This window comes from Chaetura pelagica, unplaced genomic scaffold (assembly GCF_000747805.2).
Source record: "Chaetura pelagica isolate M959 unplaced genomic scaffold, ChaPel_1.0 scaffold1926, whole genome shotgun sequence".
NCBI classification, from domain to species: domain Eukaryota; kingdom Metazoa; phylum Chordata; class Aves; order Apodiformes; family Apodidae; genus Chaetura; species Chaetura pelagica.
Window position 1 is genome coordinate 6,597 of NW_009953691.1, and position 11,059 is coordinate 17,655.

An 11,059-nucleotide genomic window follows, 5' to 3' on the forward strand; every position below is an offset into this window, starting at 1 on the left:
GCCCGTGGCGGCAGCCCCAGCCTGGCTGCCTGTGCTGCCAGCACGTTCTGGGCAGCTGCCTCTGGCTCCTGGTGACACTCACTGGTGGCTCGGAGGACCCTCCCAAGCTATTCCCAGCCAGTTCCTCCTTTCCTGTGGTGATCTGAGGAGGGAAGGTCTGTGTCTGTGCTTAATGTGGGTGCCGGGAGGAGCAGCCCAGGGTGTCTTTGCTTCAGAGGGGGAGGCTCTTTGCCAGCACAACAGCCAGAATTATCCTTTTCCCTCAGGAACTGTAAACCAGACAAGATCTGATTTGGGAAGAAGGGAGGAAAAAAAGGGAAATCTGGAGACCTGAAAGTCCCCTTTGTGTCTCTCTGTAGGTGAAGCCCTGCTTGGCAGATGTTGCCCCGACTGACGTAGGCCCCAGGAGGCTTGGGCCAAGGATGAGCAAACCAACGGAGCTGGAACGAAGCCTCCCAGCCATTGCCTCCATCAGCACCTCCCTGTCCCAGAGCCAGGGCTTCTCCCCATACTGCTACTTCTCCCCGGAGAAGAGGAAAGCCATCTCAGATGTGAGGAGAACCTTCTGCCTCTTCGTCACCTTCGACCTGCTCTTCATCTCCTTGTTGTGGATCATCGAGTTGAACGTAAGCTGGGGGGAGCCAACCCGTGCAGTCTTGGTCCTTGTTTTAATTGAGTTCCCTCTGCATTAATTGCTCCGTGTCCCAAGCCTTGAGCCAAGGCTTTGTTTGCTCTTCCCAGTGCTCTCTGGATTGGCACTGGCTGAAGCTCCTGCACAGTCAGTACAAACTCCAGCCCAGCTCGTTTCCTGCAGCCAGGCTCTGTTGTGGCTCTCCAGGGTCATTAACATCCTCCTGTGCTGTCCTGTAATGAGATCTGGGGCCTGTGGAATCACAGGTCCTGCAGTTGGCCAGGTCTCCCTCCTGCTCCCTTGGCCTTAGGTGGAGCCTCTGGCTGCCTTGGCTGAGCAGCTGCTGAGCCCTTCTCCCAACATCCATGGAGCAGGGGGAACGTGCAGACCCTCCTCTCACCACACATGATAAGGGGGATGGAGCATCTGCCCCATGAGGAAGGGCTGGGAGAGCTGGGGCTGGTCAGCCTGTGGAGGAGGAGGCTGAGGAGGCATCTCCTAAGTGCTGATCAGTATCTGTCAGGAGGGTGGGACCAGACTATTTTCAGCAGTGTCCAGTGACAGGACATGTGGCAGTGGGCACAAGCTGGAGCACAGGAGGTTCAAGCTGAACATGATGAAAAAGTTCTTCACTGTCAGGTTGGCAGAGCCCTGGGACAGGCTGCCCAGAGAGGTTTTGGAGTCTCCATCCCTGGAGACATCCCAAACCCCCCTGGACACGTTCCTGTGGGATCAGCTGTAGGTGACCCTGCTCTAGCAGGGGGTTGAACTAGATGATCTTCAGCGATCCCTTCCAACCCCCATCTCTCTTTGACTCTCACCCCCAGCCCCCCAAGCTGCTGGGCAGAGATAAAGGAGCTGGGAGCTTTGTTCCCAGCAGCTGGGAGCTTTGTTCCCAGCAGACTGTGGCCAGCCTCGGCCTCTGGAAGTGGGAGGTGCTGCAGGGGATAAGGAAGGGGAGCAGGAGGGGTTGGGTCAGCTGCTGCAGCCACCAGGGGGAAATCCAGTGTATTGACCTCAATCCCACCGGGTCAAAGTTACTCCCTGGGCTGAATTTTGTTTGTATTTTTCCTGAACTGGTCTGGACTGGTTTCAGCTGTGCTGGGTTCCTGGCACTACGTGTCCTCCCTGGAACAACCTGAGCAGAGATGAGCAGATAGAGCCTGGTCCTGCTGTGTCTGGCCTTTGTTTATCAGCACTGGATCCTGTGCTCACTTAGCAGCTCTTATCTCTGCCCTGTTTATCTCCTGAGTGTCTGCACTTAACAGATTGTCACAGCCAGCAGCTCCCTGCTCTCCCTGCCCGGCCACAGAGAGCCTGAAGAGACCCCCTCACCTCCCCCCAGCTAGGAAAAAGCATCTCTGGGCCAGCATTCCAGGGATGCTGATGGTGTCCTGGGCACCTGGCTTGGACCCTGGCCTCCTGCTCCTGTTCTCTGGGCTCTCTGGAGAGGAGCTGTCTGCAAATCAAAATATTCAGCCCCCGGGAGACAATCTGCCAGCACGGTCACCAGGGTGACTGCGAGCGTAGGTCTTGCAGGTAGCCATTAATGAGTGACTAACTGCTGATATTTGGGCCCTGAGCTGAGATGCTGCATATTTAAAGCTATTAGGACAGCTTATTTGCCTAGTTATGAAGAGCAACGATTTTCTATCATGACTAATGCTTTTTTTATCAAACCGTTTCCTTTGCTGCAAAGATAAGCAGAGCAAATTGGCCCTGGTTAAATGTCTGTTGCCTCAAACTGTAGCTCTGCCAGCTTGCTGCTCCTGGGGACAGGGAGGTGCCTCCAATGGGTTCTTCTTCTCCAAAATCACAAGCCATAGCCTTCCCTGTGTCTCCTGCAGGGTGTCTTGAGGGAGTTGTGGGATGGGGAGGAGGGTTTTGGTGGCAGCTCAGCTGGTACGAGTCCCGTAGCTGCAGATCCGATCGAGCGATGGTGCAGAGCTGCTCTGCCCTCCTCCCCCTTCCTCTGAATATGAAGCACCAGCCCTGACCTAGAGGGACTGTTTCCCAGTGGCTGCCTCTTCTGTCCTTGGACTGTCTGACGAGAGGGAACCAGGACACCAGGCTGCCAAGAACTGGCCTGAGATCCACCAACTTGTTTCTCACAGCTCATCGAACAGCTGTCAGGCTGGAGCAGCGTGCTGGCCAGCTGGGCTGCACTCAAACCAATAGCCTAAAGGTGAAGCATTTGTTCCAGTTACCTGAGCCATCCACTTCCTCATAAACATTCATTCCAGGCTTCCGAGAACAGGATTTATGGTGACAAAAGTACCAAGGCTGTCAGACCCCAGATTGTCTCGGGGTGAGGCAAGAGAGCTCTTCTGTGAGCGTTTTCCACACCCCTGCACAATATCCCAGAATGTGATTTTGCCTCTCTCAAATCCCTGTGCACTGTTCCTGTCCCTCGTGTTCCTCTCCTCCCTCTTCCCCGTTGCCAGCCCATTTGAAACTGCTGCTTGACTTCCCCTGTCAGATTTCCTGGAGGGCAGCTCAGCCATGGGGAGCCAGCTGGCTTGGAAGAAGGGAGAGGGGATCCTTAAAATTCCACCAGGTTGCTGAGTGAGCACTGAGAGATGTTTTGATTATCCAGCTGCAGGAGGCACTTCATTCTGAAGGTGCTAGGGAAGCTGTTCCCTGGGGTTTTAAACTTTTTTTCCCCCCACTCTCATCCTGCACAGCTGCAGTCTTGTCACCCAAAGCCACCCAGGGAACTGGTGGCCACGAGTGGGAGGTGTTGTCTGACCAGGGGCTTTGGGCTGGGAGTGCTGTGATCGGTGGTGCTGGTTGTGCTGAGCGCTCGGTGCTAGAAACCTCCCACGTAGGAATGTTTAATGTACCCACGTGCTGCTCCAGCTTTGCCTGCCCAGCTCCTGCTCCTCGGTGTGGAACCGAGGGTGAAATGGGCCATTTCTCCCTCCCGTGGGCCTGTGCTGGCAGAGCAGCCCGTGGCATTTGTATTCCTGATGCGTCCCCTGCCCCAGCGATAACCCCGGTCAGTGCCTGGCTGGGCTCTCTCTGCCATTAGTTTCTTATCAGTGCACTCAATGGCTTTCTGCCTTCCTGCCTCCCCTGCAGACCAAGGAGGGCATTCAGAAGAACCTGGAGAGTGAAATCATCTGCTACCATTTCAAGAGCTCCTTCTTTGATATATTTGTGAGTATCCCAGAGCGCGGCAGGTGAGGGAGCAGCTCTGGCACTGGGGTCTCCCCACGGCTTTGCCCCTCGCCTGGCTCAGCAAGTTTGGGCCAGTTGCAGCCCACTTGTCACAGCCTCGACCCCAGCACCTGGCAGAGGGGCACAGGCAGTGACTGGTGTCCATGGCCTCTTGCTTTCCAAGGTCTTGGCTTTCTTCCGCTTCGCGGTGCTGCTCCTGGCCTACGCCCTGGTCCGGCTGCGCCACTGGTGGGTCATCGCGGTAAGGAGGCCATTCCTGTTTCCTGCTCTCACCTCCCTCCCTCCACCCGGGGTTTGCAGGGATCCTGAGATACATACATTCATTTTTCAGGTCACTACACTGGTATCCAGTGCCTTCCTGATTGTCAAGGTCATCCTCTCTGAGGTTGGTTTCCTTGGGCTCACGGGGGGTTCCTTTGGGATGCTGCTGGTTTCCCACCCCTGTGAACTCCCTGTTTTCTTCCACGCAGCTTCTGACCAAAGGGGCTTTTGGCTATTTACTTCCCATCGTCTCCTTTGTCATTGCTTGGCTAGAGACTTGGTTCCTGGATTTCAAGGTCCTATCTCAGGAAGCAGAAGAGGAACGATGTGAGTATTTTGCTCCTCTCTGGTAGGAGCTGGTAGATGAAACTACCAGGGCTGGGGTTTCTGCTGCTTTGGCAGTACCTTGACAGAGATGACATTCATGGAGAAGTGATCTCCAGGCTGGCTGTGACTGCAAGTGCCTGACTTAATTCTGTTATGGTATATACCAGACTATAAAAAGCATGTTTTAATAGAGCGGAGAAAAAAACGTGCCAGATTCCCCAGTGCCTGGATCCTGAAGCCAGGCATGTTGGAAACAGAGCTCACCTCCACAGCAGGGAAAATGTTTTGAAATAGTGGGACAAATGCCAGGTTCTTGGACTCTCTGTCCCTGGGTATTTGTCTTTGGATCTGGACTGGAGACCTTTGGGAGAGGATTGCTCCAGTCACAGACACGTTACAGGGGCGTGGTGTGAGTTATGGGGTGTGAAATTTTACAGCCTGTGGTCAGACTACATGGAGATTGAGGCTGACCTAATGCTTTGCAAACCACCCGGTGGTGCTGGGCATCTCAACCTGCCAGGGCTCCTTCTAGGGAGCGGGTGCTCAGCCTGGCCTGGCACGGGGTGCCTGTTCCTAAAGCAGCAAAAGGAGTTTGTGGATCTCCTGGGCTTAGCTGACAAACAAGGGGTGGGAAATGGCACGTAATGAAGGAGTGTTTGTCAAGCAGGGCTCGATCAGAAATGCAGTGACTGGCTGGAAAACACCAGAGGATGTTTGGGTCTTGCAAGGAGGCTTTAAGATGAAAAATGATCAAGTGTTTAATGCCTCTATTGGATTAGGCTCAGGTTCCAAATTGCTTCCAGGGGAAGCTCTTATTTAATTAGATGCTTAATCGCCTTTGGATTTGACAGGCAAAAGAGCCCATTGATCTCCATGCAGATAAAATGTCTCAAACAAAAGATGAGGCAATAGGAGCTGAAAAGCTTGTGGGCTGGTTGGTGTCAGTGCAGCAGACTGGCTGTGTCTGGACCAGAGAGCAGCTGGGAGGGCAGTTGAGCTGGGGGTGGAGGGGCTGGGGGACCCTGGGACCCCTCAGTGTTGGACTCCCCGTGTGCCAGACCTGGTGCTTTGCTCCTCAGGGTACCTGGCAGCTCAGGCTGCAGCTGCTCGTGGGCCCCTGCTCTACCCCAGAGCCCTTTCCGAGGGGCAGTTCTACTCCCCACCAGAGTCCTTTGCAGGTGAGCTGGGCTGCCTCCCTTCCCCACCTCCTTCCCCTCCATTCCTCCTGGGTCTCCTCACCTCCATCATCACCTCCTCCCCACGTTGTCTCTGTGCCCTTTGCAGAGCTCAGCCCCATGTCTCTGGCCTGGGCCCTGTGGGAAACCAGAGCCTTTTGTGGTCTTGGGATTAAATGCTTTTAGCTGTGGGTGAAGAACTTGGTATGAGGGCATGGGGGTGAGTTGCCACAAGCAGGTGAGGAGCTGGCAGCAAGTCACTGCCCTGTGACACTGCCACGTGCCAGCTCCAGAGAGCTCTGCTGCTTGGGAGCCAGGGGATGTCAGTTGTGCAACGGGAGGTGACATGAGCTCCTGCTCAGCCTCCCAGGCAGCAGAACCTGCCCACTCATCTGGGGCCTGGGCTGGCAGGACCACCCCTCTGACAGCTCTTCCCATCAGGTGGCTCTGGGTAGGTTGGAACTGGATGATCTTTAAGTTCCCTTCCAACCCAAACCAGTCTGGGATCATTGGGATCAGATACTGTCCAAGGGAGGTTGTACTAGCAGGGCCTTCATCAACTGTGTGTTAATTGTGGCCCCCCCTAGGGTCAGACAACGAGTCGGACGAGGAGGGCACAGGGAGGAAGGCCTTGACAGCTCAGGTGAGCAGGCAGCATGTCCCTCTGTCCCCTTCCCTCTCCCATCCCTGGTTACACGGTCACATCCTGGGAAGGGCATCACCTCACCTGGCTGAACCATGGCTTGTCCTTCACCTCCCACAGGCCTGGCTGGGCACAGGCTGTTCCCAGCCCTTTTCCAGGTGGTTCTGCTGCTGTCCAGCCCTGGTTCTGGCCCTTCCACAGGAAGAAGCTCCAGGCATCTCGGAGCCCTTTGCCTGCTAGAAACCCCTGCCTTAAGGCAGGAGCTGGGCTGGTAGATGCAGCTGGTGTGTGGATCCAAGCCAGGGTGGGGAATGTGACTTTGAGCTCCAAAATGAGGCCCCTGTGACCCAAATTAAGAGATTTTTGTGGTGTGGTGATGGGAGATATCCCCTCTTCCCTCTGCCAGCCCTGGGAGGTGGGTAACAGGCCTTTCCCACCCAGCTCATGGAGCCCTTCTCTCCTAGGAGAGAGAGTATGTCCGGCAGGGCAGGGATGCCATGGAGGTTGTGGACCAAATCCTCGCCCAGGAGGAGAACTGGAAGTTTGAGAAAAATAATGTAAGTACTGTGCCCCCCTCCCCACCTGCCCCCCTGCCACAGGGAACACGGGTGGTTTAGCAAAACCAGGAGGACAAACAAGGCTTTTGAAACCTCCTTGTGACATGAAAAATTAACAAGTGTTACAATTACCTGATTGAATTAGGAATCTCTTCCAGTTCAGTTAAATGTAAAATCCCCTCTTATTTAATTAGATGTTTAATTGCCTTCCTGTGTGACAGGAGGGAGCCCGTTTTCCCCCCTCACCCCCAATTGGTGGGGGTGGCCAGCTCACCTTGGGTGGTTGTTTGGATATGGGGTCATAGGGGGAGTGGGGGGCACACTGAGGGTCCCACTGATGCAGATTCAGCCCTTGATCCACAGCAATGTGCCTTGGGCAGGGGAGACCAGGCCTGTCTGGGCAGCTTTGGCCCATGTGGGAGTAGAAAAGGGGGGCACAGACTGTTCCTCCCATCCCCAAGGCCATTTGTGTCCCCCCTTCCTCAGGACAGGGACCTTGTGTGTGCTGGAGTGTAAATTTGGGATGTCTCTGCCTTGCAGCTTTGCAGCCCAAGGGCTCTGCAAGTCACAGCTCTTGCTCCAGGCAGCACTGGCCCTTCCCTGCCTGTTTCCCACTGCCCTGGTTCATTCCCTGAGCCATGTAGAGTTTTCTGGGGTCCCCAGAGCGTCTTGGAAGGGTGGAGAGGAAGGGGCAGCATCTGTACCCCTAAAACCAGCCTCACTTTCTGCTTTTGGGCTCACAACACAGTTGGGGTGCGAGTCCTGCAAACTGCAGTCTCATCTGGTGTTTAAAATTCCCCTGTCAAGTGATCCATTGTCTGATGCCAAACTAGCTGGGCAGATTGTTTTCTTTATCCAAAGGGGGATGGATTTAAATAGACTAATCAGGATTTAACACGGGGCTAATGATGAAAGGTTATCATCTGTCCATCCCTAAACCCCTCTGGGGAGGCTCTCCTCAGATGTAGGTACCAGCAGCAGTGTTGGCCACCAGCCCCTGCCCTGGTGTTGGTGGCTCTCTCTACAAAGAGAATGTGACCTTGTTGTGGAGCTTGCAGGCTGGCACGGGGTGGGTTCTTTTTCTGTCTCATCACCACTGCTGCCCTGGATGTTGTTTTGTTTATGGAAATTTGGGCATCTGAAGTGTGTTCAGTGCCTGCTTGGCTGGGGGGACGACAGTGGAGGGCAGGACAGGGACCTTCAGCACGATGGGCCAGGCATGCAGACTTTACCCCAGAGAGAAGGGATTTATCTTGCTAATCTTTCTTATTTCTTGCACAGGACTTTGGGGATGTTGTTTACACTTTTGAAATACCTTTCCATGGCAAGTCCTTTATTTTAAAGGTAAGAACTTCCCTGGATCACTTCCTTAGCCCGTGTGGCAGAGGGTGACTGCTCTGCTGGGAGCCAGGCTCAGCTTTCACCCTCTCTCCTGGCCCTGGCAGGACAGGTCAGGCTGCAAACACCCTGGTTTGCTGGAGGCAGATGAACTACACTGCAGGCTCTGGGGAATCTCTCCAGGAAAGCCCCTTGGCTGGCGGACAAACTCCCCAGCAAACACGCTGGGCCCCCAACTCTGCTGGTAGAAGTGGGAGCAGGTGATTGCAAAGACTCGCTTCCAACCCCAGCATCTAGGACTAATCTGACCAAGGAGGCTAATTGCAACTAATTGCCAGCAAGACCAGGGCTGAGCGTGCGTCTGCTGCTGCCGGCCCCGCGCCGGAGCGGCTTGGCTGGGAACCACACGTTAATGAAGCGTCGGGGCTGCCGTGGCTTCTCTTTGTTCCAGTGCATATGCTGCCTCGCTGGCAGAGCTTCCGATGGAGCAGCTCCCTGTTCACCAGGAAAAGCTGGATGGTTCCAGGCGTTTAACTGTTTTGCCTCCAAAGATTCCCCCCCCCCCCCGTGGGGATGTGGGGGAGGGAAGGGTGCAGCACCTTCCCGGAGCCATGGGCCTGCAGCAGGACTGCGGGTGGAGGGAGATAGGGTGGGATTGGAGCCAGCCCCCAGCTCCATCTGTCTTGCCATGTTGTAGACAGACAGACATTTTCCCTCTCTGACACCAGACCTGGTCAGCAGCTGCCAAAACCTGGGCTCTGCTCTGTCCTCTGCCTCCCCATGTGCCCCCCAGGCTCCTGGGAACGAGAGCACTGTGACAGCCTCTGCTTTGCACGTGTGTGAGCCAGGCCAGGCTCCCTTCCCCTGATATCCCTGATGTCATCTGCCCTGCGTTCCTTAAAAATAATCTTGGGAGAGGGGAGCAGGGGGCTGGCTGAGTGCTCTGGCTCTGTCCCCAGGCCTTCCTGCAGTGCTCTGCTGAAACGGTTTACCAGGAGGTTATTCTGCAGCCTGAGAAGATGATCCTGTGGAACAGAACGGTGGCAGCTTGCCAGGTGAGCGTGCTGGACAAAGATGGCTTAATCACAGGAGCTCCTTGGAGCGGAGAGTTGGAGCTTCCCAGTCCAAGAGTGGCCGTGCCCAGGGCCTGGTGGAGCTGAGCTGGATCCCAGGCACCGAGGCGTTAAATCCGCGCCGCTCAGCCGCGCTCCCCGCCCGGCCGCCAGCTGCAGCCCCTGGGCTGGGCCCGTGGCTGGGTCTTGGTGGGATCCAGAGCCAAGGTCTGTGCCCCCTGCCCACCCCAAAAGGCAGTCCTAGGGAAGGAGACAAAGCTGGGCACACGCTGCCTGAGGGCTCGTCCCCCTCAGCCCCAGATCAGCTGCCAAAGACACTGCAGTTCCTCCAAATCCTGGTGCTGTTTTAGGGGAGGGTCCCCACCACCTGGGGGCACAGTCTGAGGAAATCTCTCTTCTTTCCACCCCCAGATCTTGCAGCGGATTGAAGACAACACCATCGTGTCCTATGATGTGGCAGCTGGGGCTGCAGGGGGGGGGGTGTCCCCAAGGTCAGTTGATTCCAGTGTCTGGCCCTGAGCCCCTCAGCACCCTCCTGAAAGACCTCAGGAGTCTGAGGGCAGCAGGAGAGCTCTGACCCCCCCTTCCCCAAGCTCTGACCCCCCCCCAGCTCTGCTCCCCAAGCTCTGCCCCCACTAGCAGCTCCCAGGGTGGGTGCAGCAGGGCTGGCTCTGCAGCAACACTCCGCAAGGCAAGGAGCTCCTGGATTCTCCTCCAGACTTTTCTGGCAGGCATCTCAGATCTCCAAATCTGTCTCAGTTGGTCTCCCTGAGAAGCGCTCGGCACTTTGTCCCCGTGTTGACACAGCTCTGCCACAGCCTTTCCCAGCAGCCCCTAGAGCAGGATCTGCTCCTTCCCAGCCCTGTTAAAGCAGTTCCTGCCCTTGCTTTGCTCAGGGATTTTGTGAACGTGCGCCGGATCGAGAGGAGGAGGGACAGGTACATCTCCTCAGGGATATCAACCACGCACAGCCTGAAGCCTCCGCTCTCCAAGTATGTCAGGTAAGAGGCAGGTTCTGGTTTTTTAGCTGGTATCTGACACACGTTGCTGGAGCCGAGGGCAAAAAGCCACTTAAATAAAAACCCTGCTGCCTTCCTGGCAGCCACTGCAGGAAGCTGATCTATTTGTGGAACTAAACCTTGCTTCCCTTGTTCTTCTGCCTTTGTCAAGGAAACTCTCCGTGCTGTTCAGTGTCACTCGGGCGTTTCCCAGCTCAGGGGAGTGGAGGTGTCGACCAGTCACAGCACAAACCCCAACTCAATCTGCATCCTGTTTACGTCCCAGTTAATTCCCAAACAGGGCCAGCTGCCATCTCTGAGGGGCAGTAAACAGCTGACTGGGGCTCACTTGGAGCCTCTCAGATGCCTTTTGCTTCTCGTAAGCTGCTCACTTACTGACTTTAAAGGCTGAGGACATTGAGGGATGGTCCCGTGGGTGAAACGAGCTGCGTCAGGATGGACTGGCTCCCAAAGTGTCAGCAGGGTTTGGCCTCCCCCCTTCCAAAGGGATAGATGGCTTCGTGATGGATCTCAGTGGGGTTAGTCTCCACAAACAAGGACTCCTTGTTACTGTCTGCTCCAGTGCCTGGGGCCCAGCTGTGCCACTTCATGCACTGACTTTGTTTTTCCTAATAATCTGGTTAAAGTAATTGACATTTTAACTCGGAGACATTATAGCTGCCTCAGTCTATTTAAAAGCTGGGGACTTCAGGGCCTAGAAAAATCTTTCAACAAATGTATGCAGCAAAAAATAGTGTGTTCCTGAACAGGGAAGGGAAATCTGCATGTGAGCACAGCTCTCCTCTCTGAGACGGATCAGGTGGTGTGAGGAAGGATTTGGGGGGTAGGGACAAAGCTCCCCTTGCCGAGCCTGTA

The 11,059-nt window shown here is 55.4% G+C and overlaps 1 protein-coding gene across 1 annotated transcript in view; it reads left to right on the forward strand.

Moving 5' to 3' along the window:
- Positions 1–422: 422 nt before the first annotated feature.
- STARD3 (StAR-related lipid transfer (START) domain containing 3) overlaps positions 423–11,059 on the forward strand; it is a gene marked incomplete at its 3' end in the record, with an annotated part of 13,949 nt that continues 3,312 nt past the window's right edge. The window contains exons 1-12 of the mRNA XM_010000328.1: positions 423–626; positions 3,713–3,790; positions 3,975–4,052; positions 4,143–4,196; positions 4,282–4,399; positions 5,479–5,577; positions 6,162–6,217; positions 6,682–6,774; positions 8,056–8,118; positions 9,072–9,167; positions 9,597–9,676; positions 10,082–10,186. Of these exons, the coding sequence (XP_009998630.1) occupies positions 423–626; positions 3,713–3,790; positions 3,975–4,052; positions 4,143–4,196; positions 4,282–4,399; positions 5,479–5,577; positions 6,162–6,217; positions 6,682–6,774; positions 8,056–8,118; positions 9,072–9,167; positions 9,597–9,676; positions 10,082–10,186 (1,124 nt within the window). The remainder of the gene's footprint in view (positions 627–3,712; positions 3,791–3,974; positions 4,053–4,142; positions 4,197–4,281; positions 4,400–5,478; positions 5,578–6,161; positions 6,218–6,681; positions 6,775–8,055; positions 8,119–9,071; positions 9,168–9,596; positions 9,677–10,081; positions 10,187–11,059) is intronic.